We start from the raw sequence: 26,713 nt of genomic DNA on the forward strand, positions 1-26,713 counted from the left end.
ACGGTAAGGTGGACCTGCACTGTCAGCACAGGCAGATGTCAGGTGATCAACCGACTATTGCGCGTAGGTTGGACTGTAAGAAATCACAAAATGGCATTTTTTAAATACAAGAGCATCATTTTGGGATTACGCATGGCTGGAAAACGCACCATGTACCACCAGCTCATGTGATGATGCGCTAAATCACTGGGAAATACAGCGTTTGTTGTGTATTTATGATCAAATATCAGCAGTGAGCGCCTGGCCAGATCATGGGGCTGTGTTACAGTCTGCGTCCACGCTTGTTTGGGGACCTCAGTGGATCCATTTCCAACGCCAACTCGGAGTCAGATCACCAGCCTCCGGATCCTGGGATGATGATGATGCCGTCGTGCGTCCGGGGCTCCAGGCATCGCGACGAGGACTCTGGGGGGAATAGCGGGAAGACATCATCCACCTCCCCTTTACGCACCGGGGACGCCGGTAAGATCCCGGCCGGGGAGCTCCGCCGTGGCGACGGGGACCGAGCGCTCATCCAGAACGGTGGAGGTGGAGGAGGAGGAAAGAAGAGGCTGCAGCTGCTCCAGACTCCCAGCAGCGCCCAGAAACACAAGAACTGGGACAAACTGGTGGTGGAGGAGAAGGAGGCCGAGAAGGAGGCCAAGAAAGTCAGCAAGAACATTGACAGGGCCTTGAAGGAACTCAAACGGGAATATAAACAGACGCATCGGCTGCTGCTCTTAGGTGGGTGATGCTGCCATGCCTACTGTATGGTGGCTTTCTTTATGACTATTATTGAAAATGTGTAGGCATTGACGTCATAAAGCAATGCTTAAAATGTATGCTAGCACTATACTTGAAACCTGAATGAATATATCATATAATCGATACTTTCATAATGCCTAATGATACACTTGGAGATCAATCAATACTAATTTTAATGACCGATACCGATTATTTTAAGGTTCAAATGTCTAGTCTATATATACACACCTATATGCTTGTTTTGTATCTGCTTTTGACACCATTAAACTATAACAATAGACTATGCATAATGGATATTTTCATAGTAATATTAATATAACATTATTATTCAAGTATGACACTGCTTCTAAACAGTGGGATTTGCAAATTAAGTGGAAAACTTATCAGTCGAACCTACAAAAAAATATTTTAATAATGAAATATCCATATTATTTGGAGGTGGATTTGCCATTTGTTTTAATCCATTGCATTGTGTTAAAAGGATAATGTGATATATGATAATGTGTAACTGGGGTTACAATTATTGTTTACACTTTATTTTAAGGTGTCGTTGTTACAGTGTAATTATATATTTAAGTACTGAGTAATATTAAGCAACTACATGTTCTTACTATAGGGTTAGGGTTTGGTTGAGGGTTAGTTGCATGTAATTATGCATAATTTACTGTTATTACTATGTACATTTAACATATGTAACAAGGACACTGTAAAATAAAGGGTAACACTTTATTTTACAGTGTCCTTGTTACATATTTTACATGTGCTTACCATAGTAATAACAGTAAATTATGCATAATTACATGCAACTAACCCTCAACCAAATCCTAATCCTACCCTAACCCTATAGTAAGAACATGTAGTTGCTTAATATTACTCAGTACTTAAATATATAATTACAATGTAACAACGACACCTTAAAATAAAGTGTAACCAAAAAAAGTGTTACCCAATGATTTATTAAAATATAGAATACGTATATGTATATTACAGGGCATTAAGAATACTTCTATATAATACTTCTATAAATTCAGGCTTCAAGAAACATTACTTTGTCATACATTATGTTATCTATTTGGTGTATCTTTTATTTACAGTGTTTTCTTACCAAGAAGTCCGTTTTATTAGCCATAACACTAGGAGAAATAAAAAATGCAATATTCCATAGACAACATATTGAGTAAGATTAAGATATCAGAAAATAAAACTGAGCTCATAGTTTGTCAGCAAGTGCATGATGCTTTGATAAGATACTAGTATAAGTCACAGTTCAAGAATCTATTACTTTGACCTCTGGGACACTGACAACTCACACACAGGATCTTTCTGTTTAATTCTTGGAAGCAACTAAACAACCTGCAGAACTACACACATGCACCTTTGATTTTAAAGTCCCCCTGTTGTCAATACTTTTATCCCTTAAAACTCATCTTTGATCACCAAAATTACATATTTTAAATGTTTTTTCCTTGGAAAAAAATGCTTAAAAATAAAATAGCTTGAATGTAACTCTAGTACACCCTTACCTCATTTAGTATACGTGGTTCTATGAATATGCAAATTAGCCCCGCCTCCACTCACTCACGCCAGCTCAGAAATCCACTCTTTGATTGATCTGATTGGTTACAAGGTTGTTTGTGACCTCAGAAACACCAGCGATTTCAAACCGCGTTTTTGAGACTGTCTTTGGTTCACTGCAGTTTTAAGGAGAAAATACTCAGCAATGGTGTCGACATGAATTTGCTCATGGTTTGTCTTAAAGAATATTAAAAACACCACAGACATATAAACAACATTTAAAACCTTGATTTTCACCACAGGGGTTCTTTAAACAACACACCACAGAATCATACTGTATCTATGACTATATACAGCTGTTTTAAATGCTCTAAAACATTTTCCACATATGTCTTGAGCACTGGGCTGTAAAGTTTGGTATGTTGCTAAGTGATGTCTGCATACGTGTCTCTAAAGGCATGAATCATTAAGACTAAAGGTATTAGACTTTCTGACCATTTTGATTTCATTCATTTATTGTCCTTCGCTACTGATAACAATGGACTGACTAACTTCTAAACCCACAGTGGGAATTTCCAATCTTTCCATACTCTTTTATGCTGCTATCAAATGGCACATGACATAAAGAAGGACAGAAGCCTTGTTAATCTGACCTTCACGAAGTAAAGGTTCAGTGGGGTTCTATATAGAACCCTAGGGTTCTCGACTCAGTTAAAGAACACTTTATGCCAAAAAGGTGCTAAATAAAGAGAAATGCCTTGAATGACTGCATAACACTTTCAGGTTTAATAGTTATATAAATTTTACGCAGGTTTCACAGACAAGGCTTAAGATAGTCCCAGACTAAAATGCATGTTTGAGCTGTTGTAACTGAAAGCAACCTGCCCTGAAATATCTTAAAAAAAAAAAAAAAAAAAGTTTTTTTTTTTTCTTTTTTCTAAAGCATGTTTATAAAAGCTACTTAAATGTCCTAATTGAATTAAGGCCTAATCTTGGCTTAATCTAAGCCCTGTCTGTGAAACCAGGCCTTTTTCTAGTGATAAAGTAAGTTTATTTTATCACATTTAATCAAAATAAAAACTGAATTATAACACAATTGATGAATATTAAATCCATAAAATGATGGGAACCCCTCAAAGAACCCTTTAGAGTTCTATATAAAATCTTTTCTTCTGAATCCAGCAATGATTTGGGATCTATTTATCATTGCTGGATTCAGAAGAAAAGGTTTTATATAGAACTCTAAAAGGTTCATGTTTTACCGACACAAGGCTCATTTGAACTCTGGCATAGTTGGTCAAACACAAATACAAATACAGAGTGGCATCTCAAATCCTTGCGCATTCAGCGTTGTGAGATTGAAATTTCGTAGAGACCAATTAAACCAGTTTGGCTGCAGACAGAGGTGTTGTCAGTTTTTAGAAGTAGATAATTAAAAGAGACAGAGAAGTCATCCAAGATGTGGCTTATAAATTAACTTTAATGTTATCTTTAAGCTTTATGATGGTTATTTTTAGTTCAGAAGAATGACACATCCTTGGGAATGTCTTTGTACAAGTTGTACTGTAACTACTTAAATCAAGAAGTAGATAAAACAGCCCTAAAGTGAATATCATTTCCTTTTAATAGAGGTAACAGGTATTTTTGCATATGCACTTAATAACATGACTATAGCTTATATTTAATGAATGTGCAGAAATAGCCTATTTTAATGACCTATAAAGCACGTTTAGTCTAATAATGAATGCCTCACCCGTAAATAGCAAAAAGGGGTGCAGGGCTCGTATTAGCGTTGAATACTTTGATTATGGTTGTACCATAGGGAATCTTTTAGGGCAAAAACAAGAGATTGTCATGCTTCCACTCAAGTTGGTATTGTTCATTTCTGTTGCATTGCAATGTGAAGTGTATGTAAACTGAACTTTGTCACCCTGTAAATAGGTTTTATCATTTACTGAACGTGTACTTTGGCTTTAGCGTGGCCCTAACTGCATATCGCTGGCTAATTGTAATGAAAGCATTATGCAATATGCTCTGTTGTGTTGAAAGGTTTGAGCTTTAGGTCAGAAACATACATGTGGCTTTTGTCCTTGAGTAAATACAAGCTTCAACAATTTTGCCAAAAACTGTCTTCCATTTAATCTAGTGCAGTGAAACAAATTGATACATGTCTATAAATATCAATATGTGGTATTGTTTTTGAATGCACTGTAAAAAAAAAAAAAAAAAAATCCCCTTAATTTAACTTAAAACTGAGTTCAGTTGCTGCCTTACATTAAATATTAAATAAATGAAATCAATTTTGCCTAATTGAATTTGAAGTTGAAATTGGAGTTAAAGTAATGGGAAAACATGTTGCCTTGGCTTATTGATAATATAATTTTTTTTTAACAGTGACTTGGTAACGAGAGAAGTTTGAATGAAATTGGTATATTTGAATTGTGTTTAATATATATCCATATCGCCTTTATCAGCTGCTAAAGTAGGGTTTACGTAACTTAACTGTATTTGGTATGAATTGTTTTGTTTTATTGTTTGAAAACAATAATTCAGACATTAATTCATAAATCCTTTAAAGCTGAGCTCAACTATCACATAATTAATAAAACTAGAGTGGTTTCTGAATGAACAAAACTTCACATGATGTTGCGGCAATGTTTTCATCTTATTTTGTTGTCTTCTTTCTTGTGGCTGGCAAATAGTTGGACCTAAAGTTCTCAGTAATGTGTATATATATTGTTATATTTTATAGTTAAATTAAAATGTCTAAATCTTAATGTCATTTAACATCCCTAAACCACCATATGCACTTTGTTAGCTTCTGTTTTCTCTATAGTTTTACCCATTTGAGCCACTACAAGACATTTTCTTATATTTTTTGACCTTTCATATCTCAGTTTAAGAGTTGAAGTGCTGGAAAAGATGCTTTTACAGTTTTCTTCATCATAATTTCAATCCATGTTTGATCGTATTCACAAGAATGAAGCTAGTGGTCATATTTGGTTTTCCACAGTTGCTTAGTGGTTTAACAAAACACTCTTCAGTTCACATGGATTTAAAAGCTTTTTTTAGAATTTATATGAGAAGTGAAAGTCATATGTGTTCTTAAGTATAAAATAGGAGAACTGCAATTTCTAAAGAAGTCATTTGGTGATATGTTATTTTTATGAGTATTTAATCAAATATTTCTGTTTGATGCTGATACGACCAGGCCAAATAATTAATCTCTAGGTAAATCAGATGTTCTTGTTGAAGTCACTGTTATGGAAATCGTTTTGTTTCCTTTATATACATTTATATCAATGGTAAATTCACTCCCTTCCAGATCTGGCCATGTCATTGGAGTTAAACTTTTAAAAAAAAGAAGAAGGTATTTTAGGATGAATTTGTTGTTGGTGATCAAAATGTGTTGAAATAGTATAACACAACCTTCCTCTGATTTTAATCAGTGTTTTTTTTTACTCTCTCACATTTCTGTATTTAACTGGCAATAGCATGTCTAAATGACATAACTGTGTTGGGCAAGTTATGCACCTTGATTTTGAAAAAAACTATATAGTGTGGTTTTAGAGGGAGCAGACCATTTAAGACCAGCAAAACCAGCTTAGACTGGTTTAATGTTTTGTTTTTTCAGTATAAAACTTGACAGACTTTAGGACCCAGCCATTCGTCTGCTACAATGATGTAGAAGACCATCTTAAACCATTTAAGATAAGCAAAACCTGCTTAGACTAGTTAATATGTTCCCCCCCCCAGTATAAAACGACAGACTTTGAGACCCATTTATTCATCCGCTACAACACCACATCCGCTACACTTTACATTGTAACGTTGTTTACTCGCGTTGTTACATTGAAACGTTCGATTTACGATCTCGTTCGTTACAGTGTTTCGACAGTCAGTCAGTCAGTCAGTGACACTTTGTAACAGTTTTCCTGGTTCCGGTCATTACCCGCTGTGACCGACAGAGGCAGTGCTGAGTTACAGACTACAGCAGAGATACAGGCAGAGAATATCACATAGAAAAAACACAGAGAGGGCGAGAGAACCGAAGAGAAGGGAAGAGCGCCTGGCAGGGGCTCACAGAGACCCCCGGATCCAGATGCAAGTTCATATCCCACCTTACCGATCGATATGTGATCAATTTTATCAATCCCGTCGCTTGAATGACGCCCGGACTGCTTGAGACGTTGTAACGGAGGAGAAACAAAAACCTTCCCGGCGACCTTTTTTTTTCTTTCTGTCTATTGTGGATCATTTTCTCTCTTTGGAATCGGAATTGGATTGATCATTCATAAGGACAGCGCACATATTGGCTTCGAGGGAGTAAGATGGGGTGTTTGGGGAGCAGTAAAACCGAAGACCAGCGCATCGACGAGAAAACACAGCGAGAGGCCAACAAGAAAATAGAGAAACAGTTGCAAAAAGAGAGACAGGCTTATAAAGCCACACATCGACTGTTGTTGTTGGGTAAGAGAAGACTTGAGGCGTTATATCTGACATACGAGAGCCATCCGAGGCTGTGTTTTTAAATGCACCGTGTTTGACAGCTCAATCTGGCATGTCGGATTGTACATATGAAGAACACACACCGTGATATCTGAAGTATCTCAGAGACTTTGCATGTATTCTCACGGCTGTTTTTTTGCTTTCGTAGGGGCTGGTGAATCGGGCAAAAGCACTATCGTGAAGCAGATGAAAATTCTTCATGTCAACGGGTTTAATGCGGAGTGAGTTGATGTTTACTGTCCTAATGTCATATATGTGCATGTAAGGGCGGTATATGAAGGTTGGGCCCTGTGTTCAGCCTCGGCATGGCGAAGGAAACACTCGTACATGCTGAAGCTGATAGTGATGTAGCACTACGTGCTATCGGCTAGTGCTTCACTGCAACATCACTGTTAAATGGTCATACAGAATCTGGATGTAGGGAAACGCATGGCTGAGAAGTGACTAAAATCAATTACCAAATGCTCATCAGGCCTATGGGTGTTAAAGTTTCTTAAACACTTTTTGCATCCTAAAAATAATTGTAATAGCATGTCTAAATGACATAACTTTGTTGGGCAAGTTAAGCTTGTCGAATTTGAAAAATATTTTTATTTATATATATATATATGGTCAGTCACACTTTAGATTAGGGTCCAATTTTCACTATTAACTAACTATTAACTATGAATTTTTGCCTCAATAAACTCCTAATTACTGTTTATTAACAGTTTGTAAGGTAGTTGTTACGTTTTTGTATTAGTTGTGTATTGGGTAGGATTAGGGATGTAGAATAAGGTCATGCAGAATAAGGCAACAATATGTGCTTGATAAGTAGCCAATAGCCTAGTAATATGCATGCTATTAATCAACTAGTTACTAGTGAGAATTGGACCCTAAACTAAAGTGTTACCGTATGGGGGGAAATAATAAGTCAATTTTAATGAGTAGTTTAGCCAAAATGAATATCCTAATGTCATTCCAGTCCGGTATGCTGTGTTTTTTTTTTTTTTTTTTTTTTTTTTTTTTTAATGTGCAACACAAAATGAGAATGTGTGTCCAACTCCAAACTGTATTTATGTTTCTAAGAAAGCAACATAAAAGTACTTCAGAAATGAAGTCATATGATAGCTGCATTTGAGGAACAGTCTGAAACTCCATTCACTTCAGCTGTCATATTTCATTCTCCATTTCATGATACGTCATGTTTGGTTACGTTTTGCCAGAAGCGATGATGTTTGGCATCAATAAGTTTCAGGCTGATTCTCACACTAAGTTATCATATGTCTTCAGAAGGCTTGAAATATCGTGCACAAGTCATATTAGACTGTTTTTGTTGTTGTTGTCATTAGTTAAAAAAATGACACCATATAGGTTCGGAATGACACGAGGGTGATTAAATAGTGACAGAATTGTTATTTTTGTGGTGAACGATTCCTAGAACGAGGTGTTGCATTATGTGCAATTCAGCCTTGCATTTTATTTTGCATATTTTTCTGCCTTTTTACTAAATTGAAATGTTTTCACTTATAGGGAAAAGAAACAGAAAATTCAAGACATTCGCAAGAATGTAAAGGACGCCATCGTGGTAAGTGAGCCGTTCACAGGCCTGATTTAGTTTCTAGAAGTTTTCTGTATCTAATCTCAGTCTCATGGCTCATAACTCTTTCATTTTTATTTCTAGACCATAGTGTCAGCAATGAGCACTTTAATACCACCCGTCCCACTCGCTAATCCAGAGGACCAGTTTAGGATCGACTATATCAAAAGCATAGCGCCGCTCTCTGACTTTGATTACACACAGGTAAGGAGTCTCATTTTCATCATTTACCTAAGATGCTTTCAGTGACATTTGAATTTGTGTGAATGTGTTGAGGCTTTTGAACCGCTTACAGAGAGGTTTTGTATGACTCTTGCATGATTGCAGCTTTATTAAAATTATGATTTTTGCTTGGTCTTTTTTAAATCACCTACCTGAGGTAAAGTGCCCGCCACTAGCTAAAAGTTTGGATATGTTTCTAAGGAACGTTACTTTATGGGAAGATAGATGCTGACTGCTTTTGTTGTTGTTTTAGTTTGCGATTTAAATGGGTGGTTAATATTATAATTTTTAAGAATAAGAATAAAAACAAGGCCCAATAATTTTGCCAGCAGTGTGGGAAAAAGTTCTAGCATTTCTAGCCTAAAAAATTCATTTACAGACACATTTTTTACATTTAGCTTTTGTGTATATTTACACACATTTTCAACAGTACTCAAACTTATTAAATGGTGGTCAAAATAATGTTTTTTTTTAAATTATGCATACTATAACATGATTAGCATGTTGCTACGTTAGCTTACGTTCAGTTTTTGGTTTGTCATGCATTGTTGTTGTATCTGTGGTTTATGAGCACATCAAGTCAAGTTAAACCACAAGCTTTTTATGTTAAATTACAGGTTTGTGAGGAATATTTTGAGTTCATATGTAGGATTTAATTTTGAAATTGACTAATCCAGGAGGCCTTGACTAATCCACGGGACAGAGAAACACAACGTAGGTTTTCACATTAAATGCATTTGCATCAATTGCTTTAGTCATCTTTTTGAAATTGTCAGTGAGTGATTTTTGTAATGTAGACATTTTATGTTCCTTGAAGTAGCTGTCTGGCATAGGTTTGTTCAAACCAATATTTTTACCAGTCATTAGAAGACACAGAAGTCATGGAAAAGTTTTCTTAGCTTTGCTCGTTTTAAGGTATCAAGTTAAAACTCTGGAATTGGGTGTTTTTTTTCCAGTGAAATATGAAGAATATCATCTGATCTGTCTGAATCAGACTGAAACTGACACTAACTATTAAGTTCTCTCTCTATCATACCGATGCAGTCTGTTAGCTTTAGCTTAGCATATGTTTCTGCTGTGCTTGAGTTTCGTTTGTTAGCATTAGACCGTGTGTAATGGGGTCAGTTATTTTCATTATGATTTTGTCGTGATATTCTAGCACATTTAACGCCTTTGCAGAAAAGCTGGACTGTGGTATGGCAGATGTCTTCAGCCTGTGACTTTTGATTGCACAAATGTTGGCTCTTCTTTTTCAGATTGTCATTTTTAGACCGTGTGGACTCTGCTGAAATGGAGATCTGTAATTAGGCAGTTTTAGACCCCAGATCTTTTCTCAGCTCAAATTAAGTTCTGGATTTCTCTTTAATTAACTAATGGCAGACATTTATATTCACCTGTGAATTCATAAATGTTTTAATATTTTGACGGTTGGATTGTAAATACTGGAACTTCCAGAAAGTTCAGTTCTTATTTAGAGAGTAGTTTGCTGTTTACTCTTGGGTTCAACAGGTGATAGATACAATATTGACTGCTAACATGCATTATTTGTTTATCTTAAATTTGCATAAAATTTGCAAGATTACACTGGAGGAAGTATTGAATCCAGATAGAAATAACACTTTACAATAAGGTTTCATTTGTTAACTTTAGTTAGTTAACTACATTAGTTAGTATGAACTAACAAGGAACAGTGCTTCTACAGCATTTATTAATCTTAACTAATGTTAATCTCAACATTTACTAAAATATATTTAGCCCAAAAGTTGTATGTGTTAATATTAGTTTATGCACTGTGAACGAACATGAACATTTTTAATCATTAACATTAAAAATTAATGACTGCTGTAAGAATATATTGCTCATTGTTAGCTCATGTTAGTTAATGCATTAACCAATGTTAACAAATCTATGAAGCCCCTAAAGCCCCTAGGTCAGTGCTTTTGCGTTTCTTTGGGGAACGCAAAAGTTTTGTGAGAAAAAGCAAAAGCATTGGAATATATATATTTTCCTCCCATCTCTCATTTTTTTAAATCACCATGTCCCTTTAGAGGCTCCGTACAAATGAGTCCTTGTTATAAAGTACTTTATAACAATGAGATTAGAAACATTGACACACAAAAGTGTTCCTGTGCTGTTACTTCCTTCAGTAGATACTCAGTGGTTCATGAGAAATATATTTACAATTTTCTACTAGGGCTGCACGATATATTGAAATTATCGAAATATCACAAATTTACATATCGCAATGGCTTGCGATTACTGCATGATTTTTAATAATCCAAAATATTACAAAAAATCCAAGTTTTAGGTCGTCGCAGAGAGTAGATTGGACACAGGATTGTTACATACATGTGACATTCTTTATGTTATTATGTGCAATAAGTGAAGTATTCATGCGCACAGAAAGCTGAAACCTGAATTCAGTTCTCTTCCACAGCTTATATGGCCAAATACACACAAAATGATGTAAAAATGCCCATCTTCGAGAAAGAAAGCGCGTGTGTAACAATGTATTGGATCCGTGCATCTCTTAAAGTGACAGCAGCCTAATAAACCTGCTTCCGCCTGTGTCGTTTGTTGTTTGATTAACATTAATCACAAAGAGAAAATCACCCACTGCTTGAGACTGAGTAACTTTTGCAGCTTTAATTCATACAGTGAAGACTAAGCAGTGTTTTATTTTTACATTTGATAATTCAATTTCTGCTGTTAACCCTAATGTAGGCTTACCTAAACCCCCTGGTTACACTGATGTTCACTTTCAGAAGTTGTAGGGATGCTTTCTTCTCGCAAAAAAGAATGTGAAACATTTATGTTGGTTATATCATTTTCAGGTTTTAAATATATTTTAAACAGAATTTTATTTTACACTTAAAGCATTATCATATTGGATATCGAATATCACGTTATTTAAAAAGTGATCGTATTTTTCTTCAATATTGTGCAGCCCTATTTTCGACTAATATTTGGTCATAAGCTCTGAAAAGTACATGAGTGTTAAAAGTAATGTACTGCAATATGAGCTAGTAAAATGAGCTAGTATTTTAAGCTTTATGTAAAGTTTCAAACAAACTAAGAAAAGAAACTAGCGTTTGAATGCCTGCATGATGAGATGTGCTCGAAGCAGCGCTTGAATCCACAGTGGTGGGCCTGTGTGATCAGTCAGTCTATTTCCAGAACAGCCAAAAGGCTTTTAACCAAAACACATTTTATGAATGTAGCTGGAAGTATGTAGTGGTATCAGTTCAAGAAATATCTCTTAAATGAAGCGGGGCAGACATGGTTCTAAAAATGGTTGCTAAATTCAATCATTTAGTTTTTAGCATGCAAACGTATAAACATTTATTAATTTTTTTCCACAGGAGTTTTTCGACCATGCGAAGAAGCTCTGGGATGATGAAGGCGTTAAGGCCTGTTATGAACGGTCCAACGAATATCAACTAATCGATTGTGCGCATTAGTAAGTATAAGTTTTATCATTTACCTGAAACCTATGATGATGGTGGCTTTTTGTGAACTGGCATAATTAAAAGTGAAGTTGATTGCATATTGCTTAAGATGCCGCTACAAAATGTCTTATGCAAGAGTTTTTCCTCTGTTGATATTTATGATATTAGCACAAATTAAAAGGAACCACTAAACAGCACAAACAAATAATCACATTTATTATTTATGGTCCTAGTGGTCGTTGCAGTCAGTCATTTGGTTTTACTGATGAATTGTATTTATGCTGCGGTTATAGTGTGTTAATGTGAATCTAAAGGGAATATATTCAGTAAACATTTCAGTACTCAGTATGGGCCTGTTCAAAAGTTTGGGGTTGGTCATGATTTTGAGTCTCTTCTCATTTATTTGATTATAAATAAATACAGTAAAAATGGTAATATTGTTAATATTATGAAAGTATTATTTTTCTATTTGAATATATTTTAAAATGTAATTTATTCCTGTGATCAAAGCTGTATTTTCAGCATCATTACTCCAGTCATCAGTGTCACATGATCCTTCAGAAATCATTCTAATATGATGATTTTCTGCTCGAGAAACACTTATGATTATAATTCTCAATGTTGAAAACTGATATTTTTGTGGAAACCGTGATATTTTTTTAAGGATTCTTTATTAATAAAAAGTAAGGATTTATTTGAAATCTAAATCTTTTGTAACAGAAGTGTAGGTATTTATTGTGACACTAACAACTGACTAGTTGATTAGTAAGGCAAACTATCACTGACAGTGCTGTGCTTTAGCAGTTTGACATGGAAAACATTCTCGGAAAAGTTGCATCTGTAAACCAGTTCAGGCTACCAACGAATTAGTCTGTTTTGAAAATATGTCGTTTTTGCACATCCCTGTAAGGAACGTGCCTGATCAGGTTCAGATGAACCTGAAACCAACCTATTTATTCAAGGGCTTCCTTAAGACGTCCAGGCAGCCGACTACAAACATGTCGTATATGTATTTAAGTGTCTTTGCCTTTGAAATGGTGCGTGAACGATCTGTTTTTACGTCCACTGTTGGCTTTTTTAGCCCAGTGCTGACGTTTGTCCTGTACAACAGCGGCCGTGTGTCAGGTATGTAAGTGTGAGGAGGGTGGTCAGGTCATGGGAGTTGGTCAGCCGCTTTGTAGGACGCAGATACCATCACCAGCCAGTGCAGGGCCTGACACATAATGGCGACTGTTGTCTCTCAGTCAGAAAAGGCCCGGAGATACTCAGAGAATCATACAGACACCCAGCTGCTCTCAATACAGGCTTGTTCTTTGTGGAAGACTTTTACAATACTGAGAATTCCTCTGTTATACAACTTTGAATCAATGTCTGCTCAGATACGTTTGCTGTGATCCAGGTCGATCTAGGGGTGTGCAGTCGTTGAGAAAGTTTTCAGATAAATTTAATTGCTTCCACTTTGTTGTACTTTGCCCCTGCAGAACTCGCCCTCATGATTCTGGGGTAGCGATGCGCAATTTATCGAAATAAAACGGAAATCGCGATTTATATAAATGATTATATGCGCTATAACTAATTATATAACATTAATTTGTGAACACATGCGGTAACAATCTTCCCATACCTGGATTGAGAGGCGCTTATTCACAAAAGTGAAGCTTTAAGGGTTTCCTGTGCATGGTTTTCAGTCCAAATAAAAGTTTGATGGTTTAACATTTGAAAATGAAGCAATTCTATACAGATTTTACAGATGTAATGTAAAATGTAAATTATTATAAAATATTATTATTATAATATTTTTCTACAGTAGTAATATTTCTTATTTTAACTATACTAGCATCCACACCAGCGGATGATATCGTTCTGTTTATTATCTGGAGTTAGTACGCGCTGCCGCTTTAAATGCGCAAGCTCTTTAATGCAGGATGGATTCTGATTGGCTGTCAATGTTTTTATTTTTCATCAGCTGGAAATATTCAGTGATTCCAATGATATTGTTTCTCAGTGCCATTATCGTTATAGTTGTGGTGTGGACTCTACTATTCTTTTATATTATGGTTTTAGTAATTGTCCGTAGTGTGAACGGATTTAAGATTTTTCCGCCTGTTTTTGTCCACCCAGGTGTTAATTCAATTACCTTGAAAAGTAATAGCACACATTTCCTCAACAAACCACATGATTTGGAGGTGTTATTCATACAACACAAATGTTGCAGGACGAGTTATGCACTAAAATGTAATAGTTCAGAACGCCCTGAGCGAGAACAATTATAATATTTATGCTGGCTTTAGCAAACACCTGTAATCCAATAATTATATCTCTCAGTATTATACCAGTAATAAAGTATTATATCTCTCTTTTGACTTTCGACATTATATTTGACATCACATCACTATATAAAAATCCATAATTTAAGAGAAACCATCATTTAATCTAAAAAGCCATAGAAAAATACAGTAAAATGTACTAATGCACTATTTTCTTTGCTAAATAAACAGAAGAATATATGTAGTATTAAATTATAATATTTATTTAAAAAAGTAATATTTTTTACCACGACATTTTAAAGCTTGTAAAATGCCATGTTCAGTGTTCAGACTAAAGCTCTACAAATTTAAAAAAGGGATTTATTGTATGTTGTGAATTTATTTATTTATGTTTCCTGGTTGGGTTACCATGATAATTTATCAAATGTATATTAAAATGTTATATACATATTGTAGTTTGCAAAATGTTATGTATATGTGTGGTAGGCATTTATCTAAATTTTTTTTTTTTTGGTAACTCAACCAGGAAATATATAAATAAAAAAATAAAAGGCATTCACAACACAAGATAGGCCTACTCACATTGCTATCGGAGAGTATTACAATTTTTTTCAATTGTTAGAATTATGCTCAACCAGAAAGTGGCATTTGTAGTAAAATGTTTAGCAATTATTTAGGCTACTGTACCTCAATACTGTAAATCTGAGCAGATGTAAATCTATAGCAAACTCTATGTTATAATCAAGCTGTTTTATCGCAATGCATCTTAACTGCCCTTTGGCCTGTGAGATCACTGAACGATCCCTCGTGATTTTGTGACATCTGTCTGTGTTCGTTTCTATTTCTCTATTGCGTGTCTATTTTAAGGCTGAAAGAAAACGGATTACATGTCAATGTCAAACCGCCGAGACGCACAAATACACGTTTGTACGCGAGTGAGAGCGTGCTGTTGTGATAGAGGACACTTGTACAGAAACAGTGAAAGCAGCAGTCCGAGCGAGAGAGATCCGAGTTGTGTGTGTGTGTGTGTGTGTGTGTTCTGTATGGAGATTGTGTTTGGGCTGTCTGTCCCCCTCCTCCCTCCACCAGAGCTTATGTAAAGGAACAGCGCAGCCGGGGCAAGCAGGAGCTATTTATAGCACAGCACTGCAGAGCACTCACTGGTGGAGGGTGTCACGTGTGTGTGTGTGTGTGTGTGTGCGCGCCGCCGAATCAAAGGGAGTATCCCGGCAATGCGCGTAAACAAAGGAAGGTCAGAAAGAGAAGGTGAGGCGCAGAAAGGGCCCGTGTGTGTGTGTGTGTGTGTGTGTGCAGTTATACATATCAGACCCTCATAAGTGCTTAAAGGGAATAAACATTCACTGATGTACAGCGGCGCTCTCTCTTTCTCTTCTTTTTTTCCCTGCCTTTTCTTACATAGATACACAAACAAACACGCACATGTGCAGTTGATAAAAATAGCAACAGATTATGAATTCCTTTTTTAGCATTTAGGATTTCTGTTTCGAGATTTTTGCCAGCATTTACCTATAAATAGAACGACCCCACACAACTGCTCAGAGCTATGAAAACCAGTAATGATTATTAAACCATCATGCAATTATATTAATGTTACGTACCATCAATTCAAAATGTACAAATCTTTTTTTTTTTTTTTTTTTATGGAATATTGGAGCATTTATTGTAAATGATTTATCTGTGCACTTTTTCTTTAACTGTGTGTGTGCTCTCGTAACCTTTAATCAATGTAACAACAGGGAAGAAAAGACTATCTCAACTTCCTTTTCATGCTGACTTTGAATATAGTTTTTAAATATGATTTACAATAGACAGATATCTTGTGTCAAGTATGTTACTTTAACGCATGTAGGTTAATTTACTTTTTATTCTGTAATTAATTTATTTCCTCTGGTCCCACAGATGTCAAATTTTATATTAGCAACATATTTTTATATTTGAAAAAATATACAAATGTGGTCCCACAAATATGAGAATTATTTTTGCAACATTTTTATTTTTTAAACCGTTTTGCTGGAAAACAATGACAAATGATGCGACTCATTACTGATTTGTTTATAATCTTCAATGAGTTCGAACTAAATGAAAGACTCAATTATTTAACATTATAAAGAGTATAATTGTTTGTATAACAATTAATCATCAGCACAACATTCATGATCATGACAGGCTTAGTTGCATTCTTAAATTATATTTTGATTTATTTACATTTGTGCATTTGGCAGATGCTTTGCATTTAAGCTTTACAATTTTTTTCCAGTTCATGCATAAACAAATATTTATTATAATAACTTCTTTCAATAATTACAAGTCCAAACCCGATAAAAACCAGAAGTTTGTTTAGGCTCGGTTAAAATTCAAAAGTTTGTCTGATCTTGTCAGATTCGGATCCTAGTCTACTCTCTTTTACTGTTGTGCTTGCTGTAAAGAAAAGGGCATAAAGTTTGTAACTTTTAAAAGTTTTGTTGATTGGAAGAGGTTCTGTGTATTACAGGAGAAATGCAAGCTCAAAAAATAGCTTTCTTAAGCCCTATTCGGACGGGATGAACTTTACAAGGGTAGATGGAGTAATGTAATTTTAGCACAGGACGTCTGTAATATTAATGGCCAATTCGTCACCCTCATGTCGTCATGTGCGAATTACGCTGCTTCCTGATATCACCTGCGCAAACACATATTACCTATATTTATATATATAAAACAGTTATGTCCGGTTGAACGATGTATTAATTAACTTCAGATTGGATTGTGTTAGTAATAGGCACTCTAACAAGTGCTTCGATCTTCTTTCTGATCTGAATGGTGTGTGGAAAACACTTGAGTTTTGCCACAGACTCGTCCCAGCGTCTAGAACGCAACTGTATGCTTTTTCAAGCGTCTCCATACTTGGAAAAACTGCGGAAAACTACTTTTAAACAGGAAATGATGGAATATTTACATACATATTACAGCGGGTCTATTCGCACGGGATTAGTATCACCTGAGGTCATTTTCCCGAACCTTTTTACTGAAGGTAAAAGTCGCCGTAATCTTTACTGACATTGTCCGTAATGATTACTGAGATGCACATTCGGACGGGACTAAAATCACGAGAAGCTCTGGTAATTATTACTTTACCCCACCTCTCCATGTTAAACTAGTCCCATCCGAATAGGACTTTAGTCCAATTCAAATGAGTGCAACAGTCGGTTCCGGAAGTAAAAAATCCATTCTTTTTTTCCATAGGGAAACTGATTTTGAACGAGAACTTAGAAACCTACAAAAACAGACCTAAGAGGTTGTTAATCGATTGTATTTGCTTCCGTTGAAGCCATTAGCCTGCATTATTTCAGCTTATTTGATTTCCTGTTTAAAAAACTACATTACCCATGATGCTGTACAGAAAAATCCACTAATCAAAAAGTTCGTAGGCTCCGCCCACTCCCATGAAGCACTGCAAATAACGTAATCAAGTCGATCTCTAAACGCTCTCAAAATACTTACATTTATGTATATATATGCATATTTTGCAATAAACTTAAAATATATTGTTTAGATATGTCGGGTAGTTTTATATTTATCGTTTTCAATTTGATTATGCTGTTCGCAGTGCTTCATGGGATTGTAGTTCTTTTACTAAGTACACAGTCTTGTACCTTTGTGTTTTTGTCTGATTTTCAAAAACTTATTTTGCTTCAAATCAAAGTTTTAGCGTTGTGATTCACGCTTGTAGCTGATTGGCTTGGTTCATGACTTATAAAGACGACTTTTAAAAAATCCCTATGGAAAAAAAAAAGTGGAAATGGACCCAGCAGTGCTGAAAAAAAGGGCGGGCATTAATACACTCTATGATCTAATAAGAAACCTTGCACCGATACTCACAGCTGTAGAGCCGTTGTTCTCAATAGGACATGTGAAACGTGTTCAAACATTCCCATATTGTTCAGTGTGAACTGGATTTACAGGTTTTGGAATGTCTCCCGGTACAATTTCTTGTTTCCCCTGTGATCTAGAATCAACCTCATGTTCCTAACCAGCGTACAAAGCGCCCATCGAGTACAATCTGGGCTTTATTATCTTATCTTGTCTTATCTTATCTTTGGTACAGAACATTCTCAAGACTAGCAAGAACCACAATGATGAATCAGATTAACCGTGTGGGACTTTTAACCGTGTGTTATTTTCAGCATAAGAGCGATTAAATGTAATTAAAATAAACACGCGTTCAAAATAACTATTTTACAATGCATCATTTTACCTCTGAAATCTGATTGTCATGCCATATATATATGTGTGTGTGTGTGTGTGTGTGTATATATATATATATGTATATATGTGTGTATATATGTGTATATATATATATGTATGTATATATATATATATATATATATACACACACACATTCACGTTAACTGATAAACTATATATATATGCATGTGTGTGTGTGTGTGTGTGTGTGTGTGTGTGTGTGTGTGTGTGTGTGTTCATTAGTTAACATGAACTAATAATGAAAAATACTTCTAAAGCATTTACTAATCTTAGTTCATATTAATTTCAACATTTGCTAATTCTTTAAGAAAATCAAGTTGTAACATGAACTAACAATGAATAGTTGTATTTTTATTAACTGAAGTTAACAAAGATTAATAAACATTGTAACAAATTTATTTCTCATTGTTAGTGAATGTTAGTTAAAGAAGTGCAAGAAGTTACCATTGTTTTTATAGAATTATACAGTTTTGAATTTTATATTTAATGTTATAGAAAATTAGGTATATAAAGTACCTAGATAATTATTTGTTTTTGTTTGTTTATATAATATTTTTGTTTTATATTATTTTTAATGCCATAATCAAATTAAATATCTTTGGTTTTAGCTATAAATCCAATCAAGATGAAGTTTAAAGTAACTTGATTAGTTCTATGTGATGTTACGCAAAAATGATAGTTTTTGTTGACATGCCATTTTTATTTTTTGATCGTAGAGACAGTCTGTGAATTTCAGTATATTTTGTTCTGCCTAAATGAATATGTTTGGATGGTTCTTCTGACGTTGTGTCGAGACTGATCCCACGTAAGACGGTCTGTGGACTCGTCGTGCAAATCGTGTCTAGTTTATTCTGTATGGCTGATTTTTTTAATAGTCATTAGATGTATGGTCACTGTTTTTACAGAGCGCTCATATTAAAATAAAGATGTAGTTTTGGTTGCTCAGCCTTCACAACTCAAACACAGATCCGACATGTGCCCTCTGGAGGTGAACACTGGAAATGCAAGGCCATATTTGATGCTGGTGAAGTGCATTTTGGGATGCATAGGTGTTATTTACATTTTGTATGGGCGATTTTGTCCCCACCACTTTATGAAACGGCTCACGCCAAAGATGACAGCAACAGATGATTCTTCTGGATCAACACAAGCAATTCAGTGTATGTTTATTATAACGAGTGGTGGAATTTGTAACGTTTTGCTGACTAATTGTTGAGGTTGTTATCAGTTGTCAAAAGTTACAATGTTCAGAGGAAATGTTCTTGTTCCAATCTGTCGTCATCTGTTCGGAAAAATCGCAAAACAAAATGCAAAGAAATGTGCTCCTGATTTTATTTAAAAAAAAAATTCCCTTTTTTTTTATCTTCGAAGATTTAATTATCAAAGATTACAATATCAAAGATAATGTGATCAGGTATATATGAAAGACTTTCATTAGATGGTCAATAATTGGCATTTGATGCTTAGTGGCAAATATCTAATATATTTATTTTATAAATATTATATTAATATTATATTATTGTATATTTCTGTGGTCAGTAACATGTATTTAACCCAGAATATTATTTTAAATACTGAAGTGTAATTGCACATTTGGGGTCAAGGGTCAGGGAGTTTGGAGTCTGGTTGCGAAGTCTCTTATGGTTAACGTTTATTTGATCAAAAATACAGTAAATACAGTAATATTGTCAAATATTTTTGCAGTTTAATACAGTGTTTACATTTTATTTGAAATAATAAATGTTTTCTATTGTAAAATACTTCAAAATGTAATTTATTCCTGTGATCAAAGCTTAATTTTCAGCATCATTACTCCAGTCTTCAGTGTCACATGATCCTTCAGAAATCAGTCTTATGCTTCGTTCATCTGTTGTCTCGATTACCCTTATTTAAAGACAACACGTGACCCGTTCTACTCTGAGCCGTTCAGAAGATTCCCAGTTTACAAGTTGTAATTCTGAGTTCTACAAGGACGTGAATGCTTTGTACAGTTTGAATCTTGTAATTATGGTACGATGGCTCAAGAAACATTTCTTTTTATTATCTATGTTGAGAACAGTTGTGCTGCTCAATATTTTTGTGGAAACCCTGATTTTTCTTTTCAGGATTCTTAGAAGAATAGAAAGTTTTGAAACCGCATTGATCACTTTTGTTTCAATTGATCTATCCTTGCTATTAATAAGTTAAAAGTATTGACCTGATAATTAGTAGTATTTTATACTTTATATGCATTTTCACATCTGAAAGAAATGCTCCAACATCGTATAAAAGCAAGAGTCGAGATCTCCACACAAACCTATTTTTCTTAATCTTTTTATCTTTTTTTTTTGGCAATGTCGTTACAGATTGTCTTGTTGTCACAAGCTTGTGGGATGAGTCTATATTTGTCTCTGTTAGTGCTGATAGCACTAATATCACATGATGGTCACAGAGTGTTGGGCTAATATTCTGCCTTTCTGCAGGGAAGTAAGAGAAAGATATGGGCTTGTTATCTAACATTCTTCAGCTGCGTACTTGCTGTAGGGATGCTTTCATGGGTTCAGTTCTCATTCACATCCAATGAGTGTATATATATATATATATATATATATCTCAGGTCCTGTGAATATTTTTGACACAGCAACAACAGGTATATCTAGACTACACCTTCAAATGGCATTGTTTGAATGAGAGCGTTGCTTCTTCTTTGATAGTTTTTGCCACTTTTAATACCGTTTGAAATGATGAAAGTAACCAAGTCTCATCTGAGACACAATCAAAGTGTTTTTGAAGACTATTGTGTAGATATCATATTCTTTTCTAGTGTCAGTGACACTGGTACTTGAGCAGTGTCTTTGATATTAATTTGTGACTATATTATCATTTGTTATTACAAGTCACTGATATGGTGTTTGTATGTGTGTGTATATGTATATGTGTATAAATGTATCACGGTTTCCCAAAAATATGATGCAGCACAACTGTTTTCAACATTGATAATAAACATAAATGTTTCTTGAGCAGCAAATCATCATATTAGAATGATTTCTGAAGGATCATGTGACACTGAAGACTGGAGTAATGATGCTGAAAATTCAGCTTTGATCACAGGAATAAGTTACATTTTAAAATATATTCAAATAGAAAACAGCTGTTTTAAATTGTAATAATATTACTGTTTTTTTTTTTAATCAAACAAATGCAGCCAAAAGTGCATTTTGTAAAAAAAAAAATTAAAAAAAAAAAAAAAAAATAATAAAAAAAATTCTTACTGACCCCAAACCTTTGAACATTAGATGGATAGATAGATAGATAGATAGATAGATAGATAGATAGATAGATAGATAGATAGATAGATAGATAGATGTTGTTTATTAATTCTTGTGGGAAATCATTGAATAAAACACACATAAACTGCAGTTATGCTCGATAATGAGAAAGATGCCATTGCCCAAAATATGCATGCTGTAGTTTGGTCATGAAAATATATTTATTAATGAAAAACCTACTTGTGTAAAGTTGATTTAACTTTTTCTTCATTCGTGTCTTCACAGCTTTCTTGACCGGATTGATGCAGTAAGACAAAGCGACTACACACCAACAGACCAGGTACTGTGTGAGCTCTCCCAAAAACACACACCGTGATCATTTGTAGATGAGAAACGGCATGAGACGCTTTGTAAATGGCTCGCTCTTTATTTTCCAATAGTTGGCCTTCCCTAACACTTTCTCTCAATCTTTCTCCATACAGGACTTGCTTCGCTGCCGAGTGTTAACATCAGGGATCTTTGAGACGCGATTTCAAGTAGACAAAGTCAACTTTCAGTGAGTTCACTTACTTATTAAAAAGCTCCATAGAATCATAATAAAGATTGTACAGTGGATATTACTGTAAGTGTTGAAGTGCCATGTCTTCATATGTCCACTAGAGGGACACATTTCACTTCCTATAAACCTCATGTCTCTGTTCTTCTCTTTCAGTATGTTTGATGTAGGAGGTCAGAGAGACGAAAGAAGAAAATGGATTCAGTGTTTTAATGGTACATTAAGTGTGTGTGAATTTGAGTGTGTGAATTTAAGCGTCTTACCGCCGGTTGCACGTGCACGTCATACAAGTTGAAAGTGCCCATATTAAGTCTCCTACAAAAGGTTTACATGCATCCAAGGTCAAAAAAACACGAGAGGACTCGTTTCAGACAGTTCAGAATCGATTATTTCTTTTGAGAGACAGTAACTCCATTTATCTTTGTAATTTTGAAGACATTTTACATTCACAAAAAGTCATATCAAACACTACATGAAAGGTAATATCTGAAAAAGCATAATAGGGGCACTTTATTGTGTGATCTTTAACAATTTCACATTTGAAGGACTCTAAAAATATTTGCTGTTTCTCTTTAGACGTCACAGCGATCATCTTTGTGGTAGCGAGCAGCAGCTACAACATGGTCATAAGGGAAGACAACAACACAAACAGGCTACGGGAAGCACTTGCTCTTTTTCGCAGCATCTGGAACAACAGGTGAAACTTCATTTTCTCATTCCTTTTTTATTGCTTGTTTTTAAGTGCGAGTGCACGCTTAACTGACCCCTGGGCTCTGTATTTTCCCCCCTTCTTTCTGCAGATGGTTACGAACAATTTCTGTCATATTGTTCCTTAACAAACAGGACATGCTGGCAGAGAAAGTATTAGCTGGGAAATCTAAAATTGAAGATTATTTCCCTGAATATGCTTGTTACACCATACCAGATAAAGGTTAGACTTTTCACCCAGACACACACATCACTAAAGACCCAGAAATCCTGAAAAAGTACTGAAGTTTTCATATAAGTGGGTAGTTGACAAATAATTGAGATTTTTGGGTTAAAGGAAAAATGAAAATTCTGTCATGAAAAATGATGTACAAGCTTCATAAACGTAGTCCAAATGACTTATGCACTATATCTGTGTGAACTTGAGAATCGGATCAGTCAGATTCACAAGCGTTCAGTTTTGTGAAGTGAATCGACTGATTGATGTGCAGGACAGTGTGTGTTAATCTGTTGACTCTTCTATTTCAGTAACTCCTGAACCAGGTGAAGATCCCAGAGTGACAAGAGCCAAGTTTTTCATTCGTGACGAGTTTCTGGTTAGTATTTTTATTTGTCTATTGCAGTCACAGTTTAGACTGATTCACTTTGTTGTGCTTTTTCCTAGCAAAGCATGTGTTTATTATGAAATGATGGAGAAAAGCCCTGTTGATGGGCAGTTTATAGAAATCCATCAATAATCTATTTTATCAACATTTTTGACCACTATTTACTCTTCTCTACACAATCCACTTAATCCGGTAAACTGATAGTCGGTGCCATCTTGTGGACATCCAAAGAACAAACATGTTTACTTCATTTTCAGCATTAATAATCATCATCCACACTCTGATTCATTGGATTCACTCAGTTGTGTAGTTCATGCAATTCGGGGTTTGTGGGTTTGATAAAAAAAGCTAATAATTAATTAAATAGTAAAAGTATAAAACAAATGAAAACAATAAAAATAAAACATGTTATAAAGATGATTTTATTATATATTTATACTAAAATGTATATATACATTTAATAAATTCAATAAATCATCTGATAAAATGATATATATATATATATATTATATATAAAGCCGCCTCTCAACACTAAATTTAGTTATTTTTCGCTGCTTATTGCACTTAAACGGTCAAATACACACAAAATAATGTATAATATGTATAATATACACATCAGCAAATGTTAAATTATTGAAATATTGACTATATATCGCGGGCAAAGGGGTTCGGCTGATGAAAAAGTTTGATGAAACGGAGTTTTTTTTTTTTTTCAATTAAAAGTGATTCATTAATCCCATTAATGACTGGGTTCTGGTGTAGGCATTTATACTGAGTGTTGTCCAGTCAAATTGATGTACATAAATATTGTTTAATTACTTTTGTTAAATATTGTTAAACTACAACCAAATTTTTTTTTGGATCAATTCTTGTAATCATATGAAACGCTTAATTGTAACGGTCTCTTTTCACAGAGGATCAGTACAGAGAGCGGAGATGGCCGTCACTACTGTTATCCCCATTTTACATGTGCAGTGGACACGGAAAACATCCGCCGGGTCTTCAACGACTGCCGAGACATCATCCAGAGAATGCACCTGCGGCAGTACGAGCTCTTGTGATCGTCGGGACCCTGCACTCTCTACCAACGTGTCTCCAAACTCCGCAGACAAAGAATACTACTGACGTTTGGCACACCACACTTCGGTTTTTACTCGTTTTATTTTAACTCATGATTCGGGGCGGGGCGGTCGATCGGTGGGCTGGAAGGCGGAGAGGGTCACTGGGTTTCCCCCCATGTTTTTATTTGGATTGCCTTTATTTTTGCCATTCCATGAAGCCTCTGGCTACCTCCTTTTTTTTAAATTAAAATAAAAAATGATATCGTTGTGTATATTTTCTGGCTCCCGCCAGATTATGAAGATCGCATCACCTTGTGACCTCCAGGAGTCCTAGTCTCGCGCCCCGAACCTTGATCTTCTGACCTATAGGGCTCTCTGCTGCTCTTTCTGTTTCCGAACACTGAAGATCGCCCACGGACAGAGGCGGGGACGGGGTGGGGGGGGGGGCTAGGGGTTGTCGAACACTGGGCAAACGAAGTGAAGTAATGCACTTTTCCATCCGGTTTTGACTGACGTTTTTTCTTTACGAAGATGGACACACTATGTAGCATCACATCATGAATTTCTGTCCCACTCAAGGCTTGCGGACAGGTCAGAGGATGGTGGGAATGACCACGCCCCTTTCATTGGAAGGAGGCGGGGCATTGAAACGAGGAGGAGGGGCTCCGGGAACATTGCTGAAGCCTCAGTTTGCTCTTGAGAACATGATGGCAAAACATCCGTGAAAAGAAACGCCCCATTTCTTATTGTTTTAGTTTCTTATCTTGTACAGACTGTGCAAGGTTTGATTTTTTTTTCTTCTTTTTTTTTCTTTCCTTTCCTGTACAGACTATAAAATGTTATATTATTTTGTACAACTTTATTGAAAGAGAGTAAAAAATCTACTTGTAGATCTTTGTGCCTTGATTATGGCTGTACCTGTAAATGAAGCTGATACATATGTTTTTGACTGCGCTGTACAGCTTGATGTCACCCCTGTCGGCAGAAGGGACTGTGGATGGGGACCTACTCTGTAGAGTTTAGTTTCTTTTCTTTTTTTTTCTCGTTTTTGTTTTTCTGCTTTGTTTATATAAAAAGAGAAAAAGTTCTTTATTAAAAAAAAAAAACAATAAATATAGGAAAGAAAATCTTAACCTGTATACATTATGCAAATTGACCCCCTTACCCGCGGTTATGATCGGACGAAACGGCACCATGCCTTTCTTCTCGTTTTTTTTGTTTGTTTTCCGTTTCATTTTAATTCTCAGCTTTAAAAACAGAAAAATTGAAGAAAAAAAAAGTGTCCAAAATCACAACCTGGTGTTGTTTTCAAAGGAACCTTTTTGGATATGAAGTATGTCTGATATATACACACACGTTTGTGTCTGTGAGTGCGTGCGTGTTCACGTACAGGAGACAAACATTGAGCCACAGACGCATGACATTTGTGTATGAGTGTGTGTGCGCGTGTGTGTGCAAGAGTGCATTGTGTGCACTCTTTTATAAATGTGCGTACATGTAAATTTATACGTCTATATAAATATATATGTACAATTCTACATGTTTAATTATGTGTGTGTTGGTGTATACATACTTTAGTATGTATACAGTGAAGATGTGTACTTACACACATAGGTAAGCATGTCTAGAGTGAAATGAATAAATGAGAGTGCAATATTGAAAGCAACTGTGCGTGTCCGACGATTTTCACCATACACAATATAGACAGTAAATAGTAAACTGAAAGGTTTTTTTTACTTGTATTTCTTTAATATCAATATCATGTGATATCAGTTTATAATACACATCCAAATATACTCTTTATTTTTTAAAGCAACAACATCAGAACTTCAAGATGTACATTTTTATTTATATTTATTCAAGTTTTTTCTTTTTTCTTTTATCAGCTGAACACCTTTGGCATTCCTAATTTATTTTGCTTTTACCAAAACCTTTCAAACAATGTGATCCACCAAAACAACACAAATTATGTTACACATGCAAA

At 35.1% G+C, this 26,713-nt stretch overlaps 1 protein-coding gene across 2 annotated transcripts; it reads left to right on the top strand.

Moving 5' to 3' along the window:
- gnal2 (guanine nucleotide binding protein (G protein), alpha activating activity polypeptide, olfactory type 2) lies at positions 1–26,018 on the top strand. Of its 2 annotated transcripts, none has more exons than XM_079863518.1 (12): positions 1–723; positions 6,917–6,989; positions 8,281–8,335; positions 8,432–8,551; positions 11,932–12,029; positions 22,085–22,139; positions 22,282–22,355; positions 22,512–22,570; positions 22,932–23,052; positions 23,156–23,286; positions 23,592–23,659; positions 24,583–26,018. In XM_079863518.1, exons 1-12 carry the CDS (start codon positions 252–254, stop codon positions 24,727–24,729), a joined length of 1,473 nt encoding a protein of 490 aa, XP_079719644.1. In that variant the 5' UTR covers positions 1–251; the 3' UTR covers positions 24,730–26,018. The 2 variants fall into 2 exon arrangements, with proteins under 2 accessions (XP_079719644.1, XP_079719645.1); XM_079863519.1 differs by lacking the exon at positions 1–723 and adding an exon at positions 5,944–6,729.
- The last annotated feature ends 695 nt before the right edge of the window (positions 26,019–26,713 follow it).

The sequence above is a fragment of the Squalius cephalus genome, assembly GCF_949319135.1.
Source record: "Squalius cephalus genome assembly, chromosome: 25".
Lineage (NCBI taxonomy): Eukaryota > Metazoa > Chordata > Actinopteri > Cypriniformes > Leuciscidae > Squalius > Squalius cephalus.